Raw genomic sequence first — 24,456 nt, 5'->3', positions numbered from 1 at the left:
AGACCCATGTCGGGCTGCTCCTTCCCAGGATGCACCTCCCCCTCCGCAGCTCACTGGGGCTGATGGGCTTCGGCTCCCGCGGCCAGGGGGCAAGGGAGGCCGGGGGTGGGGATTGCCTGGCGGGGCAGACACCGCAGGGCAGCGCAGGATGGGTCGGGGCAGGGCGTGGCTGTAATCTAGCCTCGGAGAAAGGGGGCGGCTTTAATCCCGGTTGAAAGGGGGCCGCAGCCTACCTCTAGGGGTGATCTGAAAATATGGTGGGGAGATGTAATCCGGATGGGGGGGTGGTAACCAGCCCCAGAGAGGGGCTTTAATCCAGCCCCAGAGAGGGGCTTTAATCCAGACCACGAATGCCAGGGGGTATTTAATCCGGTGTTGGGGGGGGTGATAATGCGGAGTCCCTTTGTGTGGGAGAGGGAGAGGAGTGCTAATCCCGGGGATTCCCGAGTCTCAGGCCGAATAGTGTCCCTCGGTGGCGGCCCAGACGGGGGAAGACTGAGCTTCATTAAGGGCTGAAACATAATTTTCCTTCTCGGTCCGGAGCTGTGGCAGGTAAAGTGCCTGCGCTTTGCCACGCCCACCCGTGCTCTCCAGCAAGCTTGCTGTGGCCACCCGTGTTATACAGGAGGAGGCATGTTCTCCTTCGCCGTTCGCACTGGGGGCGGCGGCGGCGGGGAGAGAGGCGCCCGCGCCTTCTCCAGTCCCAGCGGATCGTGTCCCTGCAGCTTGTCAAATTCGCGGGTGAGGTAGTTGTTATTCTCCCCCATATCATATGCGGGCAGTGATCGCTATCCTGGAGAAGGAGGGATGATTTCCTCAACTCCCTACTTGCATTTCCCCGTGAAGCCTCCAGCTCCATACGTGGTGGCCCCCTCCACTTTGACAAAATTTCCCTACGGGGGAATGTGGTGATTTGTAGTTTATATTCTTCAAACCAGGTGAGAGATGTCCCAATCCGAAGTTTACATTCAAAAGCAGGTGCCAAGCAGCAAGGATTTGTTATAATGATAAGATTCTGAACTTCCTTTTTCCCCACCAGTGACCCAGCTATCACCACCACCGCAGACTTTTCCTAATTCATATCCCTAGGTGGGGAGATTATCTTTTGGGGATTAATTTAAAAGCAGTTATACACAGTTTTCTCCCATTGTTGAGGAAAGGCTTTGTTGTGAGTGTGTGTGTATTGCTACTGATAATTTACAATCTCACTCAGGCTTTGTAAAATTTCCCTTAGTCCCTGCTATCCCAGTTTGAAAACAGCTCTGTTGCAGACAGTTCTGTTTCCTGGAAGTTGTTTGTATTGTTCCTTCAACAGCAGGAATAATAAAAAGAATCAGTTCCTCACATAGCAGTAGACAGCATAGATATAAACTATTCAGAGAAGGAGAGGAGCCATTGAAACAAAATCAAATACCTTGAAATATTTTGCACTACCTTGGCTTTAAAGGTGAGGGAGACAACTTCTAAACCTGTTACAATAATAATCAAAATACAAGATTTAACTTAAGTACAATTAGATAAGTTATTCTTGATTCTCACATTTTTCTCCTTTGTTCTTTTATCATAATATTTGTTCTATTAAAATATCTGATCCCTTTCCTCTCAAGATAAAATTTAATATATTTTGACCCATCTTGTTCCCTCACCCCACAAGTATTTTTTGTCACCACATCATGTTATCTCTTAATAAACATAAAATGCCATTACTTTGCATGGAGTTTTATGGAGATTAAATAAAAACAAGGTTCCTGCTACAAAGATTGTAAAATCTAGGATACCTGAGCTAGTGGAGAGCCTCACTGGGAGCTCCATTCAGCTGCAGAGATCCACCCGTGAATGTGTTTTTCTAGGCCTACAAACCTAGAATAGGAATACAGACAGAGAAAGGTGGTTAGTGAAAGGAGAGATGAAGGAATCAACTGTGTATAGTAAGGCAAAAGAAGAGGGGTTCTCAGGAGAGATTTGATGGTGCAATTTGAGGATGGATGTGAAGTGATAGAGTGGTGTTTCACATGTAGGGAATAGCATGTAAAAGTCCAGAGAAGGAGGAGAGGATTAAAAACAAGGTGAGAAGAGCACAGGCCATGAAATGAGGAGTAGAGACCTGACAGGTTGGTGGTGCAGAGCCTTAAAAATGAAGATAAGGAATTTAAACTTTAGAAGAAATGAATTTGAGGGAGTTGAATGGTCAAAACAACAGAAATAGATTAAATAATCTTATTATTGTGCAGAGGTTAAGGGAGAGTCAAGAATTTGCTTATAATAGTCCAGGCAGGATAGAACTATGGCTTGAACCAGTTTTGACAGTGGACAGAAACATAAAGGTGCAGATTTTATAGATGTTTTAAAGACAGAAGCAACAAGATTGGGCAAGAGTCTGTATATGAGCAGATAAAGGAAGGGAGGAGTGAAAGATTAACTAAGTCTGTGAGTGACCAATTCCAAAAGAAAACAAAAACAGTAGAGTGGTCAGTATTAATGAAGAAAGGGAGAAGGCTAGAGAGAGTTAGGATCATAGGCTAGGAGTTCAGTTTTTGCTGTGTTCAGTTTAAGGAAGCAGCAAGTCACCCATGAGGAGACAGGAAGAAATGAGGCCCTGGACGAAAGGGGAGAGGTAGATGTGAGAGTTATCAGTACAGAGGTTGTAAGAAACCATGAGAGTTCATAAAGTCACACAGGGGCAAGGGTAGAGAGGAAAAGACAGGGGACCAAAGACAGTGAGTTTTCCTTGTTCTTCCATATGACAGCACCTGTACTGCTGGAGCCACCCTGGAAGAGAGTGGGTGAGATGGGTCACCCACTGGAGAAGATATAGGTTGCTATTTACATATGAAATAAATTTGATGACAAAAAGTAACTGTCAGTTTTATGCTAATGCCCAAGTAAATATACAGTAGAGGCTATTGAAAGTAGCATTTCCAGCAGGAAAGGATTTACATATTGTCTTGATTTCCCTGCAGGATCTCAAGTAATCTCCATTACAATATTACAATTACAATACATTGTTTCCTTCAAAAGTGTGCGGGGGAGGGGGGGGGGGAGGTGGAGGAATTGCAGACACCCATACCACACACAGTGCCTTGCCAACCTTCAGTGTTTGCTGTCAAGAAACTATGCTAATACAGGGCTTCCATACAAGTTTTATTACCACAAGTATAGATCAGCAACATACTAATAAATGGCAGAGCTACCAGTGAATTATGTAGGTCATCTCAAATTAATGACAATAGAAACTATAGTATCCTATCCCACTATATATTTTGTTCATACTATATTGATTAGAAAACAGGAATTAATGAGAAAATGTACATATTAATATTATGGTGTGTGACTCTCCATGTAAAGTCATGGTAAATAAGATCACATGACTTTACAGTTAAGAAAAACAGTCCAACACACATACTAGTGTACCACATTAATTAAATATCAGGCTGCTACAAACACAACATTTCCCAAACTATTGCTGAGGTAGGTCAAGTATCATTTATAAGGGAAGCTGAGTGACATCTGCTGATTTGTTTAATTTCTTTGAAGTAATTGCAGCTGAGATTGATGAATAAACAGGGTGTAATTTGCATCGCCGAGGTCTACAAGTGCAGAATAAAGTCAATTTAATAGTTTGCACTTTATGCACACAGTATAAATCCACTTGCTCTGATGACAACCCTGAGACCTTTGCAGCTTTTTAACACACTGACTTGGGTTGCTTGCTGCTGTTCTATATTTGGGAAATCCATATGAAGTGTGTTTGTCTTAGTGTTTTACATTTTTGTGTTTTATTTGAAGGATATCATTTTCTCAGTCTTTTAACACAAATGGGCTCAGAAAGGATCCCACTTAAAAAGAATCAGCTCTTTATAGTGCCTGATCTTGATATTTTATCTCTCAGGGTTTCACTGAAAGGTCTTTCAGTGATCTCTCTAATGATTCTTTGATTGTCTTAATCTCTATTTTACATTCAGTACTTAAGTTTATTTAAATATACGTAGTGAAATGTACATATAAAGACAAAGAGTATGTGTTGTGATTTAAGATAGTGTGTTTAGGGTTAACTTTATATACTAGTGTAAAGTATGTTATTTTTTTTGTTTCTTGTGTTAACAAATATACTTTAGTTTCAAATACAGAAATTATCTTTCTTTCATGAGCTGAGCTTTAGTTGGCTTTATATAACAGGGACCTGATATTCAGAGATGTTGAACACTTGCAACCCAAACTGAAGACAGTAGAGCTGCAGGTGCTATTGTCTCTGAAATCAACTCCAAGTATTTAATAGCTAAAAGAAATGCAGCAGAAGCGATGTTGCTGCAGCTTGGTTATAAAGCCTCCACCCCTCTTCAAGATCAGCCAGAAAAGCCAGGGGAAAACAAAGGCTGGAATGGCCAAAATGTTGGGTTTCCTGAGCCAACAAGTAACACACCAAAGGGAATTCTCCATCTCTCACCTGATGTTTATCAAGAGATGGAAGCAAGCCGCAACAAAGCAGCCCCTGGCACTACTGGAAGCTATTTGTCATTCAAAGAAATGAGCCAGATTTCTAGCTCTTTCTTCAGCATATCTGCTACTACTAATAGTACAGCTACAATTGCCAGGGAACTCCTTATGAATGGAACATCCCCGACTGCAGAAGCCATAGGTCTAAAAGGAATATCTCCTGCTTCCCCCTGTTCTGCAGTGCAGCCTTCAAAACAGCTGGAGTATTTGGCAAGGATTCAAGGCTTTCAGGTACACTACAGTGATAGACAAAATGGCAAAGAATGTATGACCTGTTTGACGCTGTCTCCTGTGCAGATGACTTTCCATGGTATTAGAAGCTCTATTGAAGCCAGCCATGACCAGGCAGCTTTAAGTGCCTTGAAACAGTTTTCAGAACAGGGACTGGATCCAGTGGAAGGGGCTATGAAGGTTGAAAATGGAACACTTGAAAAACAAGTCAAGCATCTGGGAGAGAAAGCAGACAATAAACAGACTAACTCAGGCACCATTGCTCAGGACTGCAAGGATTCAAAGGCTGTCGTCTAGGAGCTTCCCAGCACCCAATGCCGCCACTGCATCCTTATAAACCTGTCAACATGCAATAGGGTGTATGTGTACGATGAAATGAATGACTAATACCATTATTTGAGTCTTATGTGAAGACAACACTATTCTAACACGAGAGAGTATAAATGTTACAAAAGATACTTTTCTGAGATATGTACCAAAGCAATTTTTGAATCTATGGGGATAAGTTTAAAAAATCTTTTATACATTAGAAAACTAGATGGAGTTCAGAGATTTAACAGCTGAAATTTAAATACTGTAATATAGTACTTGTGGTCTAGCAGCCTTAACCCATAGCTTGGCCTGCTGAGATCTTTTTTGTAGCTCATTGGTTGCCACTTAGTTTCTATAGCATTTAAGATCTTATTTAAAAAAAAAATTACTGTTTAGAATGTCTTTCCAGGGGAAAATCCCTGTGTGAGGAAAGGAAGTGGAGTTCTGACTCTGATTTTCCTAAGAATTGTCCTATGAGGGGAAATCAGAATTTACTTTCCCAGGAAATTGATTGGGTTCAGTTCTCTAAACCTGCAGATCGTGGGAGCACTATTGACGGCAACTACATCAATATGGAGGCATTTTGTCCCTCTGCACTCTACTGGGGCTGCCTAGGAATGCTGCCCCTAGACACTGATGGTTGTGGGTCACTGTTGGTCACTATCTGAGGTTGTATTATTGGCTCAACATTGTCTTTGTCAGTGATACCCCATCAGGTTTGAAGAGATTGTGCCACAGATACTTCATCCATTCCACACATGCAAGAAAGCTCTCTCTCCCCTTCCATGGCCCCATAAGGAAGATACCCTGCTTTTGAAAGTGGAGGTGACTATCCAGCCCAAAGTTTCTAGCCCTTACAAATATGAAACTGTGCAACACTGTCTTTCTGAGCCTACAGAGAGGGAGCTTGAAACTATAGCTCTGAATAATGGTAGAGAAACAAATAAAACCAAACACTTGGAAAATGTTGTGGATCTACTGAAAACAATAATATTCTGATTCTTATATAACTATACTTCATACCTTGATTACAGTGAATGTCCAGAATTATTTTCCAGGTATAACACCAATTATTAACCCTTTTATTGCTGAACTGTATTACTACTTACCATTTTCACAAAATTATCCAGATATTGTATTTATTCAATAGGGTTGAAAATCATAGAAGTTACATATGGAAAGAACATACTGGGTCTGTGGAGCACAATCCATGGTCCTCCTCTTCAATAAATTTATTACATAAGTATTGACAAGAGTGGATTGTGGGATTAGGAGACGGGAGATAGATGCATGTGCTGGATAGGGCAGTTGGTCGAGGAAGTTGGTGGAAGGCACATTGTGTGACTAACTGCAATATTTATCACTATATCCAAGCATGACACCACAGCTTGACTTTCAACAACTGAGAAAATATTATATTCTGGTACACTTCTGTCTTAATATAACGCTGTCCTCAGGAGCCAAACAATCTTAGCGTGTTATAGGTGAAACTGCGTTCTATTGAACTTGCTTTGATCCACCGGAGTGTGCAGCCCTGCCCCCCCAGAGCACTGCTTTACTGCATTATATCCAAATTCGCGTTATATCGGGTCGTATTGTATCGAGGTAGAGGTGTATTAGTAATACGTAACTTTGTAGCTGCTAGGGGATCAGAAGAGCTTTACTAACAAATGCAAGAATTTTAATGATTAGCTACACTGGAATAACCTTTTCCACTTGTGAACAAAAACTCCAGAACTGTAGACTCTTGGCATTATGCTGAATGGGTCAAGAAGTTTCAAGACTCATAGACTTTAAGGTAAGAAGGCACTATCATAATTATCTAGTCTGACCCACTGCACATTTCAGGCCACAGAACCTCACCCACCCACTCCTGTAATAGATCCCTAACCTCTGGCTGAGTCACTGAAGTCCTCAAACCATGACTTCAAGTTACAGAAAATCCACTATTTACACTAGTTTAATTTCCAAGTGACCCATGCTTCAGAGGAGTTTTTGCCAATCTGAGCCAGGGGAAATTCCTTCCCAACCCTAAATATGGCGATCAGTTAGACCCTGAGGATGTGGGCATGACCCACCAGACACCTGGGAAAGAGTATTCTGTAGTAACTCAGAACCCTTCCCCATCTAGTGTCCCATCTTTGGCAGTTGGAGATATTTGCTGCTAACAGTTGCAAATTGGCTACATGCCATTATAGGCAATCTCATCATACCATCCCCTCCATAAACTTATCAAACTCAGTCTTGAAGCCAGTTAGGTTTTGTGCTCCCACTGCTCCCCTTGGAATAATTCAGAGACTTTCAAGGTGATAAAATATTCAAATTATTTACAGACCTATGTTCAGTTGAACCTCCAAAAAACTGAGGTCAAAGCTGAGCTAGGACTGATTGTCTTATAATGTTCTGATCCAAGTTTAGTGAAAGAAACTTATTGCAGCTTTACTAATGCCCAGTGGTTGGCAGATATCCACTTATATGAGGGCTGCTATTTGTGCAGGCTTCCTTTAAGTGTATAAATGCCAGAGTATGATATCCTCTCAGAGTAGAGGCTTAGGCCTTGTCTACACTACAAGACTATTTCGAATCAAGTTAGTTCGAATTTGTGGATTCGACCTTATGAAGTCGAATTTGTGTATCCATACTAAATACACTAATTCGAATTTCTGAGTCCACATTCACGGGGCCAGCGTCGACTTTGGAAGCGGTGCACTGTGGGAAGCTATCCCACAGTTCCCGCAGTCCCCGCTGCCCATTTGAATGCTGGGTAGAGCCCCCAATGCCTGCTGGGGGGAGAAATGTGTCAAGGGTGGTTTTGGGTAAGTGTCGTCATTGAACCGTCAATCACAACCTCCCTCCGTGAAAGCGCCTGCGGGCAATCTGTTCGTGCACTTTTCTGGTCAGTGACAGCGCGGACGCCACAGCACTGCAAGCACGGAGCCCGCTGCGATCATCGCCGTTTTCTCCTCCTCGCACTTTATCGTCCACGTCTTCCACAGTCAGCTGCTGAGAAATTGGGCTACTTTTCAATGGTGCTGCAAGCAGTGGGGGACCATAGGGGACGTTTTACAAACATCAACGTCGGGTGGCCGGGCAAGGTTCATGATGCGTGTGTTTTCAGGAACTGTGGGCTGCTCAGACGCCTGCAGGAAGGCAGTTTCTTCCCGGACCACGAAATAACTGTTGTGGATGAGCAGATGCCTATAGTCATCCTCGGGGACCCAGCCTGCCCGCTAATGCACTTGCTCATGAAGCCCTATACAGGCACCTGGGACAGCGACAAGGAACTCTTCAAATACCAGCGAGCAGCGTGACCTGTGACTGTTCAGTTTCTTTACAGAGAAGCTGAACCTGCCCCTGTTTCTTTACCCACTGACTGTTGACTCTCCTCTTCGGTTACATACCCCGTTCACCCCGTTACCCCCACTTCCAGCACACGTGTAAAAATAAAATACATGTCCCATTATTACTTAACAAAGGTTTCTTTATTCATGACTTTTCGTGAAAGGGTTGAAACTGGGACGCAGGCTGTGCTGGGTAGGGTGTGCAGTGATGTAAAGACCGCCTCTAAACTCAAGGAATGACAGGCTCCTGCTCCTAGAGCGGTCCGCAGTGCCGGAAGGCTTCTTTCAACGGAGCCTGCCATCCCTCTTTATGGAATTCTGTGTGCGGGCGGATATGTGACCTTGTGGTGGAGGAGAACGGATACAGATTCCTCAGCTGCGTGACTCAGCGGTCCAGGACAAGGACCGCTGTATAAGATCTGTAATCGCCCTCCCCCGCTGCAAAGTCACATCTCCCCCGCCCACACAGATCCTGGAAACCACCTCCAAAAACCGACCAGGTTGCCTACTGACTGCACCGTGTGTGTGACCCGCTGCTGATCCTGCCCCCGTGTCTGTACCCTGGGAAAGGTGACTGTCCTATGCAATTAACAACCCCCTTCCCCACGCCCCCCATTCGAACACAGTCTTCTTTGAAAAAACATAACGGAAACAGTAATTAACAGCAAATCATTTTTATTAATTAAGTAGACAGTTAGGGGATGGGACTGGGATTGGGACTACTGTGAGTCTGGAAGTGAAGGACTTCGGCAAATGTACGGTATGAGAGCTTTTGGGTACTTGAGCACTGTGCTGTGGTGCAGTGACAGTATTCACGTCCCCGGCCGCCCCTCCTCCTGATTATTTTCGGTGAGGGGGGTATGGGACTTTGTGGCGGGGGAGGGCGGTTGCAGATACACTGCAGGGGGGCTCTGTCCTCCTGCGGTCCTGCAGAACATCCACAAGGCGCCTGAGCGTGTCCGTTTGCTCCCTCATTAGTCCAAGCATTGTTTCAGTCGCCTGCTTGTCTTCCTCACGCCACCTCTCCTCCCGTTCGCTGTGTGAGCGCTGGTACAGAGAGACGGTCTCCCTCCACTGGCTCTGCTGGTCCGCCTCTGCTAGGTAGCAGCCCATACGTTCCTCGAACATCTTGTCCCTTGTCTTTTTCTTTCGCCGCCTAATCTTTGCCAGCCTCTGCGAGGGGGATGCTGTGGCAGGTCTGGAGACAGTGGAAGCTGTGAGATGGGAAACAGGGAGTGAATTCCTTGCAAAGATACATTTTTGCGAACAATTAACTGAGTCTAGGCTGTCTCTGTGAATTCTGGGTTGAGACCCCTGTGCCTGCTGGGGCACAAATCATTTTCGCGGTGGATTCTGGGTAAATGTCGCCAGTCATTCCTTCCTCCGGGGAAGCAACGGCAGACAATCATTTCAAGCCCGTTTTCCCAGAATTGCCCTGGCATACGCCATAGCGTGGCAACCATGGACACAGTTTTGCCTTTTGTGTATGTCACCGTATGTGTACTAGATGCCGCTGACAGAGGCGGGCCAGCAGCGCTACACAGCAGCATGCTTTTGCTTTTGCATGACAGCAGAGATGGTTACCAGCCATATTGTACCATCAACCATACCATAAATTGGTAATAAGATGGTAATAAGATGGGCATGGTTACCTGTCCTTTTGCACTGCCCTATTTGGGGCTGTCATAAGTGCCCCTGGCCGAGCAGCCAGGGGCGCAAAAGCAAAAATTGGGAATGACTCCCTGAGTCAATCCCTCCTTTTTGGTATCTAAAAATAGAATCAGTCCTGCCTAGATTATGGGCAAGTGTACTAGAGAACCACTGTATCATAGAACCAGAGAGCACAGCTGCTCTGTGTCCGATCCTGCATAAATTATGAGCTGTATGCTATTCACAGGGGGTGCTCCTGCAACAACACCACCTGTTCATTCCGTTCTTACCCCAGCCTCCCTGGGCTACCATACCATTGTCCCCCCACTTGTGTGATGAAGTAATAAAGAATGCAGGAATAAGACACAGTGACTTGTTTGTGAGAAATGACTGGAAGGAAGCCTCCAGCTGCAATGATAGTCCAGGCAGGACATTAAGGAGTGTGGATGAAGGAGCCCATCATCCCTCTGCTAGTCCAGGGGCAATTGAATCTTTTATTTACAATGAAGGGTGGGGGCTGATGGAGCTCAGCCCCCTGTTGCAATGATGAGGACGGTTACCAGCCATATTGTACCATCAGCCATCAAAAATTAGGGACAGGCGCCCTTGACTGACCTTACTGATACTAGTCGGCATGGTTACCAGCCCTTTTGCACTGCCCCATGTGCCAATAGGCTGATGATGAGGATGGATTTCCATCTTTTTGTACCATCAGCCATCCATAGCGTGGGGGGAGCAAGGATGTTGGTGTTGAGTGCTGCACCATCGCGTCTATCTGCAGCATTCAGTAAAGATAGGGTGACATGTAAAAGAGTCAACAGAGGATTGTTTTCACTTCTGGTGGTGGGTGGGGTGTGTGCGCAAATTGCCGAACTATGCCCTGACCCACCGCAGACACTGTGTTTGACCCTAGAAGCATTTGGAGCTCATCCAAGAATGCAAATACTTTTCGGAGACAGCAGGAACTGTGGGATACCTTGCGTCCTCATTCCCCCCTCCCTCCATGAGCGTCCATTATATTCTTTGGCTTTCCGTTACGCTCGTCACGCAGCTGCGTGCTGAGTCTGTGCTATGCCGTCTGTCCGTAGATTTCTTAAAAATACTTTGGACCAGGCGTAAAATTACAGCAATTACCCTAATTAGATGCAGGAGTCTCCGAGCGAGATCACCCTGAGGAGGGTCACTGAAGGAGATAGAGAGCGCATGCTGCGTGAAAGCTAGCACGAACCAGGGCCCGATGCAGCCATGCTCGGGGAGGCAGTGCTCCCTGAGTTCCTCATGAAAGCCTTGCGCGGAAAACTGTGCTACCATGGAGCACCCAATAAGGCAGCTCTCCCCAGGAACCTCCTGCTGATGCTTTTCGATTAACGCAAGGAGAGCTTCGTGGAGATCTCCAAGGATGATTTCTGTTCTATCCCCATATCTAGAGAGACCTCCTTTTCACACAGTTCAGATTCCTGTTATATTAAGAATAAAAGTTAACATGGTTACAGCACTTACCGACTGCTCCTTCCCCTGATTCAGGGTCCGGGTTAATGGCCGGGGAGGGTTGTTGGGGGATCTCCGTGACAGTGATGAATAGATCCTGGCTGTCGGGGAAACCAGCGTTGTAAGCGCTCTCGCCTGCCTCGTCCTCCACAAACCCTTCCTCATCTTCCCCGTCCGCGAACATCACCGAGGAACTGGCCGTCGACACTGTCCCATCGTCAGAGTCCACGGTCACTGGTGGGGCAGTGGTGGCAGGCTCCGTAGCGTCCGTTTGCCGCTTTGATTTTTTGGTAGCCTTGTCTGGGGTCCTTGATTTTCACGCGGCGCTGCGTTGCATCCCACCTGTATCCTCTGTCTCTCATGGCTTTGGAGACCTTTTCATAGGTCTTCGCATTCCCTGTTTTGGAGCGCAGCTCCGAAAGCACAGACTCCTCGCCCCACACACCGATCAGATCGAAGAGTTCCCAGTCAGTCTATGCTGGGTCCCTCTTTCTATTCACAGATAACATGAACTCCTCTGCTGGAGAGCTCTGCATCGTTGCAGGTGCTGCGGAGCTTGCCCCGATGTCCAGCCAGGACGTCAGATTCAAAGTGCCCAGACAGGAAAATGAATTCAAATTTTCCCGGGTCATTTCCTGTGTGGCTGGTCAGAGAATCCAAGCTCGGACTCTGTCCAGAGCGTCAACAGAGTGGTGCACTGTGGGATAGCTCCCGGAGCTACTAAGTTCGATTTGCATCCACACCTAGCCTAATTCGAGCTAGCCATGTCGAATTTAGCGTTACTCCACCTGCTGGGGTGGAGTACCAAATTCGAACTAACGAGCCCTCTAGTTCGAATTAAATGGCTTCCTGGTGTGGACGGTTGAGCGGTTAGTTCGAATTAACGCTGCTAAATTCGAATTAAAGTCCTAGTGTAGACCAGGCCTTAGAGTGAGATTAATGAAGGGACTTAGGTATTGTAATGCTGAGCATCACAGCATCTAATTTTTGGGTGCCTAGAAAAATCACAGTCCAACAAAACTGCAATCCAAAAAGTCGAGGCTCCTGGCACAATGAATAGGGAGAGAGAGGTGCCTAAGTATGTGATCCTCAAAAGCCTGCACTCTAGGTGTGGTGCCTCCTAAAATAGCCAATGGGAAATGTGGATGAGAGGGGTATGAGCTAAGCCCTGCTCTTCTCTTGGATTTAAGCACCTTATCTGAGCTGCATGGAAGCGTCTACCTTTGCTTAGTGATCCATTAATAAGAACCTGACACCTGGAGTCTTTCTTCCAAGGAGCAGATTTTGTCTTTCTGTGTATTTTGTAAAATGTACACTTACACACATTCAGCTGATTAAACAAATTAGATAGATCCTTGTGAATCCTCCCAGGTTACCATTGGTGGCCCTCACAGCAAAAGATTATGCACAGTTGCTGAAATGTCATTTCTCCAAAAGACGTTAGCTCATTGTTTAACAAGGAAAATATTGTTTTTAAACTTATCAGCTGTTATGCTTTGTATAATATCAAAATACTAGATATATAATAATAAATCTCCATTTAAAAGTAAGATTTATAGATCTTTAGGGCTTTTAAACTAGATCTGCTAGTAAGGTTTTCTGTTACCAAGTTATGTTTAGTAGTCTCTGTTGTTACTTCCCAAATGAAGTTGGGAGATATTGTTCCAAGAATTTGGGACCTTATGTTTCTATTATGCCATTTTAAAACTGTAATTGAAACAGACTGATATCCAGAAGAAAACACTTTTCCTGGTCTTTTTAAACATCTTTGTTATCTCTAAAATTAGGATTTGTTTTCTAGAGGTTTCTAAGTTGGGGACTGCAGACAGCTGGCTGGTCACACGGTACTGGCTCCTCCTCCTTGTTTCAGCTGCTTCTACAGAAATCAAGGTGCCCCACAAAGAAGAGCCTAGAAGCCTATAAAAGTAGCTGAAAATAAGGATAAAGAGCTACTTTAGCTGCCTCTTCTAGGTCAAGCTGCTTTCAGGGACCAAAGTCAGCAGTAGCACAGGATCCACTATCGGAAAAGATGTGTCCATTGGTGCAGTGGGAGGAGACCTGGTGGCTGGGCTGCATGTTTAGGAAATAATTAAATTAAGCAAGAGGGAAGCATGGTGGTTCTGACCAAGCAGCAAGGAAGGAGAGAGGAAGAAAAGGGAGCAAAGTAACAGAGAGCATGTGTAGAACTGTAGGGAAAAGAGGGAGAGGGTGGGTGGTGCATAAAGACATCCTCTCTATAAAAGTGTCCACACACTGAAAATGTTTCAGAATGCCTATGCTATGTTTTGACCTAAATTTCTTGAGCCTACTTTATCTGAGATTAATAGTCAAACTCCAGCTCACCTCAGTGGGAACAAGATTGGGTCCACTGTTGATACATTATAAGAACTGCCATTCCCAGGACGGAAGTTAGTCTCATGTTGACTTTTTCAGCTTTTGTCAAATTGTTCAGGCCAGTTCTATTGATGATAGTGAAGCCTATAAAACTGTATTTACAGTTTGAACTAAAATAAATTGGATTTGTAATGAACCAGCACAAAAGTTATGAATTGCATGGAAGACGTTAATCTGAGTTCTGGCTAACTTTTCCTTTTAGGCTTTTACTCCATGCCGATTAGGGGGTGTTCTAAATTGTAGTAGTGTCCACGCTAGGATACAATTTTGTTGTTAAACATAGACAATAGTGAAAGCTTTGGTACTTACGTTACTTTCTGTGTCAAATAGACTGCAAATAGGGCTGTAGGGTTCCATGTTTAATGTCTCCACGATTCGAAATCATATCCATTCCCTTTACTATTAATATTTTTTTCCACACTGGCGCTGAACACAATGTAGAGATATTAAAGAAGGTTTATATTAAACATGGTTTATATGAGAAATGATTTATTGATTTATTGTTAATTAATACTTTATAACTTAAGGTTTATGTTAGAAGTAAATTTGTGATGATTTATTGATTTATTGTTAATTGATACTTTATAACTTAAGGTTTATGTTAGAAGTAAATTTGTGATTCCCAACATTTAGCCTCTAACCTGCAAACCACCAGCTGTGTCTGTGTAAAGCCTGCTCAAAGAGATACTTGGTATAAAACTTGTTAAACATTAATTAACTCTAAGTAAGCCAAAACAGTAGCTGTTATAGTGTATAGATAGAGACCCCCACCCTCTGTAAGTTTTCATCTCACTTTATCTTTGCTTGTTAAAAGACAGGGAGTCTCACATAAATTGATAACACCCCAAAAGGTAAAGAGACAGTGAAATAGATGTGATTAAGATAGAGAATGTATGTGAATGCATGCCTAGTTTAAACAATGAATGAATGGTTAGGGAGTTACCAGTCTGAAGAATTCAGTGTTGGCTGAAGAAGGTGTCAAGTGGGATCAACCAGATGACCCCCGGAGGGCAAACTGGAATCCACCCACCACACCTCAAAGGAAGGAAAAACAAAGCATCTGACAACATGGAGCCAGCCACCTGCTGATTGATTTAGCAACAGCAAAATGAAGCAACTCCTATGAACTAACATAGGGAAAAATCCCTATAAAACTGGACTCTAAAGAATAAGGACTTTGAGTCTATGGTTCTGCCGCCAGCCTCCAGGAGCATCAGATGCATCTGACACAGACTCGGCTCCATCCTCATGACCAAGATACCTGGCCAGTAACTTGGCATGAGCAACATCTAGGCTGGTAACTATAACATCTATACAGAACCTGAATGAATGATTGTGTGAATGAATATGTGTGTGTGTGTATAAGGAATAAGTAGTAATAGAAATAAGTAGGAAAACATTGTCTTTTGTTTTGTTATGGTATTTACAATAAATGTGGCATCTTTGCCTTATCCCTCTTAATAAGATCCTGCTGGTTTTTTATTATATTGGTATAACAACAATCCCTGGGATTTCAAAATTAAACTGGGTTCTTTCTGCAAGCCGAATTTTGCCATTAGTTACATTAATGCTATCTCATTTTCCACAAATTCTGCACTTGGTTTTCTAGCCCTGAGGTCCGAATTTGTCTGTAGAATCTTTATCATATATTGATATCTTCATTTATTTGAAATTAATTTGAACCTGTTTATGCCAGTAGCAAATTTGAGTATCATAAACAGATTATATTATTGTTTTAATTCCTTTGTTCATCATCATGTGCAGAGGACAGGTCAGTATATTATTGTGTAATGTCTCCAACAGATCTAGGACTTTAAAAACAACAACTGGGCAAAACCTTTGGAACAAAGCAGATTAAACTTTTCTAGTTATAAAGCCAAATTGATGCCCACATGTTCATAGTCCTTCATAAGATGAGCAGGGAGTGGGTTTATTCTAGGAAGGAATTTATGGTTTTGTTCAAAACCATGCGGAACACTAAGGTTTCATAACCCAAAACCAAGCAAAATATGTCAGATTCTGCATGGTTTCACTTTGAGTTTTCTGATTTGTTTGAACTTGAAACACTGAATATTAAAGGTTGCGTGGGGACCAAAATGCAAATAATTGACAAATTACAAACAAAGTGGATTTTGCATGGTTTGAATGGTAACCCTCAGTTAGAAAGCAGGGCTATGAATAGCTGAAGCAAAGCTGAATTAAACATGTTACCTGGAGTAGGCATAGAAAATAGTATTTTTCTTTTTTTAATTTAGTCTCCCTGAGAGTGGTGAAAAATACATTGCTAAGAGGAGGCCTGAGCAACAGTGGTGCTGAGCTTTTCATAGCATGGACCTTGTTCCCGCCCACTTTTCCATCCCATTCATAACTATATCAGGGAAGTCACAAATACAGCAATACCTACATGGAAATTAATGTAAAGAAAATATATTTTCATGTGTTGAAACTTTTCTCATGGTATGCTTGTGTTAGGAAGGAGATACATTTTTCTCATCTATCTTTGTTACATTTCCTCCTGATCTGCTCTGTTTCCACTGGTCTACAATTGTTGAGAAGTCGTCTGCTTCAGAGATAAAATGTGCTATTTATTATGTATTTTGATGTGCTGAATTCAAATATGACAATTAAAACAACTGATTGGCTACTGTTTCTAAGTTATGTAAGTTTTTACATTTTATGTCTATGTATATTGTGTAGATAGAGTTTTAATCATAAATTGTAAACCTAGGTCTTTTCATGCGTTTATGGTTGCTTTACATGATAATATTTCACCTGTCCTGTTTATGTAACACTTTAAAAAGCAGCAAAAGGGTTATATAACTAAAATTTATTATGAAACAAAAGGCAAAAAACAGTGTCTACTCGGCGCTTCTTGGCTTGTCTCTTGTATTCATTAAATGGAGCATCTCTTGTCACTGTCCAGCAATAGTCTGCAAGCATTGATAGGCTCCATTTGCCCTGATAGCGTTTCTCCATTGTTGCAATGTCCTGGTGAAATCGCTCGCCGTGCTCGTCGCTCACTGCTCCGCAGTTCGGTGGAAAAAAATCTAGATGAGAGTGCAAAAAATGTATCTTTAGTGACATGTTGCAACCAAGGTTTTTGTATGCCTTGAGGAGGTTTTCCACTAACAACCTGTAGTTGTCTGCCTTGTTGTTTCCAAGAAAATTTATTGCCACTAACTGGAAGGCTTTCCATGTCGTCTTTTCCTTGCCACGCAGTGCATGGTCAAATGCATTATCTCGAAGAAGTTCACGAATCTGAGGACCAACAAAGACACCTTCCTTTATCTTAGCTTCACTTAACCTTGGAAATTTTCCACGGAGGTACTTGAAAGCTGCTTGTGTTTTGTCAATGGCCTTGACAAAGTTCTTCATCAGACCCAGCTTGATGTGTAAGGGTGGTAACAAAATCTTCCTTGATTCAACAAGTGGTGGATGCTGAACACTTTTCCTCCCAGGCTCCAATGACTGTCGGAGTGGCCTATCTTTCTTGATGTAGTGGGAATCTCTTGCATGACTATCCCATTCGCAGAGAAAACAGCAGTACTTTGTGTATCCAGTCTGCAGACCAAGCAAGAGAGCAACAACCTTCAAATCGCCACAAAGCTGCCACTGATGTTGGTCATAGTTTATGCACCTCAAAAGTTGTTTCATGTTGTCATAGGTTTCCTTCATATGGACTGCATGACCAACTGGAATTGATGGCAAAACATTGCCATTATGCAGTAAAACAGCTTTAAGACTCGTCTTCGATGAATCAATGAACAGTCTCCACTCATCTGGATCGTGAACGATGTTGAGGGCTGCCATCACACCATCGATGTTGTTGCAGGCTACAAGATCACCTTCCATGAAGAAGAATGGGACAAGATCCTTTTGACGGTCACGGAACATGGAAACCCTAACATCACCTGCCAGGAGATTCCACTGCTGTAGTCTGGAGCCCAACAGCTCTGCCTTACTCTTGGGTAGTTCCAAATCCCTGACAAGGTCATTCAGTTCACCTTGTGTTATGAGGTGTGGTTCAGAGGAGGAGGATGGGAGAAAATGTGGGTCCTGTGACATTGATGGTTCAGGACCAGAAGTTTCATCCTCTTCCTCGTCTGACTCAAGTGAGAATGATTCTGGTGCATCAGGAACCGGCAGTTCTCCTCCGTGGGGTACTGGGCGTATAGCTGATGGAATGTTTGGATAATGCACAGTCAACTTTTTCTTCTTTGACACACCTTTCCCAACTGGAGGCACCATGCAGAAGTAACAATTGCTGGTATGATCTGTTGGCTCTCTCCAAATCATTGGCACTGCAAAAGGCATAGATTTCCTTTTCCTGTTCAACCACTGGCGAAGATTTGTTGCACAAGTGTTGCAGCATATGTGTGGGGCCCACCTCTTGTCCTGATCTCCAATTTTGCAGCCAAAATAAAGGTGATAGGCTTTCTTAACCATAATGGTTATACTGTGCTTTTGTGATGCAACAGTCACTTCACCACAAACATAGCAGAAGTTATCTGCACTGTTCACACAAGTACGAGGCATCTCTGCTCACTTTGGCTAAACAGAAATGTGTCCCTTTGCAAAATCAAACACTGACAAATAAGAGAGCACGACACTGTATGATTTCTAGAGCTGATATAGGGCAATTTGTTCAGCAGAGTGATGTAAGCTTCATTATGATTGCATCATCCATGACTTCTAGGAATAACATGATGCAATTCATATCATGTATGATGCAATACCAGCTTCAGATTGCATCATTCATTGTTTTGCCTAAAAAGCAAGTACTGTCCAAACCCAGTCATAGATTTATTCATAGATCCAGTCAAAGAGGTATTTTAGTCATTTCTGGTTTAAATTGAGATCCCTTCCCTTTATAACTCACTTATCCTCCGCTATTCCCAAGTCAAGGGTCGTATATACTGACCCAATAGCATAACTTGAAAACTAGAGCCAATCAACAATTTTAAGCATCATTTTCGTTCTCAGTGACCCAGAATTAGTAAAGTTTGACTACATTTATTTCAGAAGCAGTATATTGGATCACAATATGAAAAAGGTTGATAATCATGGTTTTAAAAGAACTACTGACCACAATAATCTAGTGGTTTAATTATTTGCTTACAGGTGTTCCCTCTTTTCCCACAAGACTGGTGGTACTAATCTAACCAAAGGTAAAATTCTTCTATGCTGCACTAGCTAGGGCTGGGCTTTGTTTCAGGAAAGAGCTATCCCATTAAAATAAACTCTAGTTAATTTTACATGCACAGTTAGTTATTAAAACATGCAATCTTCCCTAAGCAATATTGATAGCAGCATGGTTGTAGGCATATTCAAAGTACCCAGTAAATTTTGATTAGTCATTTCATTTTGCATCCAAACCTACTCTCCTTGAAGTCAATGAGAAATTTGCCATTGACTTCAATGGGAGCAGGATCTTGCCCCTCATGAGTCGGGGTATTTCTCTGACTCACTTTTCACACAGTACTTAAGGTTTTGCTCCTTCAGTATGCCCATAAAAAAGTGAATATATATTTATATTTATAGTACCTTTCATTAGATCTCAAAATGCATTATGAAAAGGTAGATATCCTCACCTTACCCAACTAAAGAGCAGTCAAGGGATTTGTCTAACATATTCAGCTGGCAGAACTGGAAAAAGAACCTAGAAACGCTAATATCCAGCCATTTGTGTGACGGATATGGCAATATCCTGCAATGTCCTTAAAATACCTTATAGTATTAAGTTTATGTATTATTGTGTACTGTGATTGTATGTAATTTCTTTATGGGGGAAGTATGACAGAGATTGTAACATCATGCAGTATCTTTGGGATCCATTGTTTAAAATGAATGTGTTATTCCAGATGGGAGGGCTACCAAAGCTCATCCAGGAACTAAAAAAAGTGGGTGGTGATTAAGGCAAATCAGACAGTTTGTAACTACCTCAGAGAGGTATCACCTCCTGTGGAGGCTCACATATATTAAATCAAACCAGATTTTCTAGAGACCAACAGACAAAGAAAGGACTTTTGGATAGTCTGAAATTAAACTGACTTAAGGCTTTCTTTCTGATCCAGCAAACATACAGAATCTTTCTATCCAATGGAGGGGAACCCCAATCATTAGGGAAGGGTTGGAAGAACTTGACCTACTAAGGCATCCGTAGGATTAATGGGTGACCTCTGATAAGCTTATTAGCATGTGTGTAGGTTTTTATTCTTAATATGTTTTTCTGTAATTTCACCTTAAGTGTGCGTGCTTATCTAAAGAACTGTGTGGTAACTTGTGACTGCTGTCAATTATAGCTGTTCCTAGCTTTCAAAGAGAAAGCAACACTCAAGACGGTGGCCTGTTTAGGCAGTCTGGTTTGCTGGGAATATTAGAGTGTAAGCAGGGAACTATGCAGCTTGGAAAAACGCCAGTGAGAAGGGTAAAGACATGTCTCTCACAAGAGAAGAGATGGCTGAGGAGCCTAGAGCAGTTGCCCTTGAGGGACCACAGAAAGGGAGCACAGGTGTACTTTCCCTGAACTGAGAGAACTTGCTCCAACTAGTATTCCTTACAGCATAGCAATACAATTTTACAAATCACTCTCCAGGGATGGGTGAAGGATTTTGAAGTTTGGATGGTTTAAAGCCTTACAACTGAAATAATTAAAGAGAAATTAAAGGCAACGGGTACAGAAGTGATGTATCATTGTCATCTTAGATCTGTTCTGTGAAAACAGAAGTAAAAGCACAGTATCAACAAATACATTTTAATGTAAGAAATTAGGACTTGAGTTTATGGCTCTTAACAAACCCTCACTCTGGTCACTTTTAAAATATCACCCCCTCCACCCCACATATGCCTGTTCCAAAAGACAAAAATCAGATGCACTTATTATATTGAATATCAACAATGCATTTTATTTCCCCTACTCCTCCAAACCCCATTTAAAAATGCTCTCCAATAAATATTTAGTCTCTCACCCTCTAATAATAATTGTACTTCTAAAGAGCAGAGCAGGTAAAATTACAAATGTGATGATAGTTCTGAATACGAGTCCCCCCACCCCCTTAGTATATCAGTTATATTTGAAAATGTTTCCCATAGCATCTATGTTTAAATGAATATCCCTTAACAGAAGATCAAAAGGGGATAGGAATGAAGGTAAGGAAGACTTGGGGCATGAGAGAATCAACTTTGAAAAATTCTTTTTTTAGAGGAACTTTTCCCACCCACTTCTTACTTTAAAAAGTTTAATTTCACAATAGTTTGATTACATTGTCTACAACTACGCAAACATTTAAAGAATGAGAATAGTTTAGTGTTTTGTAAACTGACAAATTCTAAATGAAAGATCAACAGCTATCAATTGAAATATCTAGTGACTAATTCAAAAATTAGCATTAGTAACTAGTGGCTTCATATTTCATAGTCCAAGTAAATGTTGATCCTTTAAACAAACTGTAAAATTACACAAGCTGCTTAGTCCAAAATAACCTATAAAGTATTTTCAACAAGGTTATACTACCCTAAATATTTTATTTTAAAGAAGTAATCTGTAAAATGTTTTAATCAATTTTAAAAAAGTTTGGCTTTACAAAGTTTAGACAAATTGTGTTTAACCAGGCAGTGCACATCTTAAACTTTTAACGAGGGCTGTTGGTTAATCGCAGTTAACTCATACGATTAACTCAAATAAATCACGATTAATCTCACTGTTAAACAACAGATACCAATTGAAATTTATTAAATATTTGTAGATGTTTTTCTACATTTTCAAATATATTGATTTCTATTACAACACAGAATATAAAGTGCACAGTGCGCACTGTATATTATTTTTATTACAAATATTTGCACTGTAAAAATTACAAACAAGAATAATTATCAATTCACCTCATGCAAGTACTGTAGTGCAAACTCTTTATTGTGAAAGTGTAACTTACAAATGTAGATTTTTTTGTTACATAACTGTACTCAAAAACAAAACAATGTAAAACTTTAGAGCCTACAAGTCCACTCAGTCCTACTTGTTCAGCCAATTGCTAAGAGAAACAAGTTTGCTTACATTTATGGGAAATAATGCCCACTTCTTAATTACAATGTAACCTGAAAGAGAACAGGCGTTCACATGGCACTTTTGTAGCTGGTGTTGCAAGGTATCTACATGCCAGATATGCTAATCATTCATATGCCCCTTCATGCTTTGGTCACCATTCCAGAGGACATGCATCCATGCTGATGATGATTGTTTAAAAAAAATAATCCAGTAAATTATAATTGTAAGTCTCCTGTTCTGTTTACCCACATTCTGACATATTTGATGTTATAGCAGCCTCGGATGATGACCCAGCACATGTTGTTCGTTTTAAGAACACTTTCACAGCGGATTTGACAAAATGCAAAGAAGGTACCGATGTGGAATTTGTAAGAATAGCTACAGCACTCAACCCAAGGTTTAAGAATCTGAGGTGCCATCCAAAATCTGAGAGGGATGAGTTGTGGAGCATGCTTTCAAAAGTCTTAAAAAAAGCAACACTCAGATGCGGAAACTATAGAACCCGAACCACCAAAAAAAAAAAAAATCAAACTTCTGCTGGTGGCATCTGACTCAGATGATGAAAATGAACATGTGTCGTCTGCTCTGCTTTGGATAGTTATGAAACAGAACCCATCATCAGCATGGACGCATGGCCTCCGTAATGGTGGTTGAAGGTTCATATGAATCTTAAGGGCATCTGGCACGTAAATATCTTGCAATGCCGGCTACAACAGTGCCATGTGAATGCCTGTTCTCACTTTCAGGTGACATTGTAAACAAGAAGCTGGCAGCATTATCTTCCTGCAAATTGGAACCAAACTTGTTTCCATGGTCTCTATGGATAGAAATTTCATGCTCTAGTAAAAATATAACATTAGGGATCTATTATCGACCACCTGACCAGGACAGTAATAGTGATGATGAAATGCTAAGGGAAATTAGAGAGGCTATCAAAATTAAGAACCCAATAATAGTGGGGGATTTCAATTATCCCCATATTGACTGGGAACATTTCACTTCAGGACGAAATGCAGAGATAAAATTTCTCGATACTTTAAATGACTGCTTCATGGAGCAGCTGGTACGGGAACCCACAAGGGGCGAGGCGACTCTAGATTTAATCCTGAGTGGAGCGCAGGAGCTGGTCCAAGAGGTAACTATAGCAGGACCGCTTGGAAATAGTGACCATAATACAATAGCATTCAACATCCCTGTGGTGGGAAGAACATCCCAACTGCCTACCACTGTGGACTTTAATTTCAAAAGGGGGAACTATACAAAAATGAGGGGGTTAGTTAGACAAAAGTTAAAAGGTACATTGACTAAAGTGAAATCCCTGCAAGTTGCGTGGGCCCTTTTTAAAGACACCATAATAGAGGCCCAACTTCAATGTATACCCCAAATTAAGAAAAACTGTAAAAGAACTAAAAAAGAGCCACCGTGGCTTAACCACCATGTAAAAGAAGCAGTGAAAGATAAAAAGACTTCCTTTAAAAAGTGGAAGTCAAATCCTAGTGAGGCAAATAGAAAGGAGCACAAACGCTGCCAACTTAAGTGCAAGAGTGTAATAAGAAAAGCCAAAGAGGAGTTTGAAGAACGGCTAGCCAAAAACTCCAAAGGTAATAACAAAATGTTTTTTAAGTACATCAGAAGCAGGAAGCCTGCTAAACAACCAGTGGGGCCCCTTGATGATGAAAATACAAAAGGAGCGCTTAAAGATGATAAAGTCATTGCGGAGAAACTAAATGGATTCTTTGCCTCAGTCTTCACGGCTGAGGATGTTAGGGAGATTCCCAAACCTGAGCTGGCGTTTGTAGGTGACAAATCTGAGGAACTGTCACAGATTGAAGTATCAGTAGAGGAGGTTTTGGAATTAATTGATAAACTCAACATTAACAAGTCACCGGGACCAGATGGCATTCACCCAAGAGTTCTGAAAGAACTCAAATGTGAAGTTGCGGAACTATTAACTAAGGTTTGTAACCTGTCCTTTAAATCGGCTTCGGTACCCAATGACTGGAAGTTAGCTAATGTAACGCCAATATTTAAAAAGGGCTCTAGGGGTGATCCCGGCAATTACAGACCGGTAAGTCTAACGTCGGTACCGGGCAAATTAGTTGAAACAATAGTAAAGAATAAAATTGTCAGACACATAGAAAAACATAAACTCTTGAGCAATAGTCAACATGGTTTCTGTAAAGGGAAATAACTAAAATGATTAGGGGTTTAGAGAAGTATGAGGAAAGATTAAAGAGGCTTGAGTGATTGGCTGAAATAGGACTCAGTGGACTTGTAGGCACTAAAGTTTTACATTATTTTTGAATGCAGGTTTTTTTTGGACATAATTCTACATTTGTAAGTTCATGATAAGAGATTTTACTACAGTATTTGTATTAAGTGAATTGAAAAACTTTTTTCAGTGCAAATATTTAATCAAAAATAAATATAAATTGAGGACTGTACACTTTGTATTCTGTATTGTAGTTTAAATCAGTATTTGAAAATGTAGTCAACATCCAA

General features: G+C 41.8%; 1 protein-coding gene across 1 annotated transcript; it reads left to right on the top strand.

The window, feature by feature from the left end:
• The first annotated feature begins 3,821 nt into the window (after window positions 1-3,821).
• LOC123369901 (double-stranded RNA-binding protein Staufen homolog 2-like) lies at window positions 3,822-6,311 on the top strand. Its single transcript, XM_045015955.1, has one exon. It carries the CDS (start codon window positions 4,300-4,302, stop codon window positions 5,020-5,022), a length of 723 nt encoding a protein of 240 aa, XP_044871890.1. The 5' UTR covers window positions 3,822-4,299; the 3' UTR covers window positions 5,023-6,311.
• The last annotated feature ends 18,145 nt before the right edge of the window (window positions 6,312-24,456 follow it).

This window comes from Mauremys mutica, chromosome 4, assembly GCF_020497125.1.
Source record: "Mauremys mutica isolate MM-2020 ecotype Southern chromosome 4, ASM2049712v1, whole genome shotgun sequence".
Taxonomy (NCBI): domain Eukaryota; kingdom Metazoa; phylum Chordata; order Testudines; family Geoemydidae; genus Mauremys; species Mauremys mutica.
This window is presented reverse-complemented; position numbering and strand designations above follow the sequence as displayed.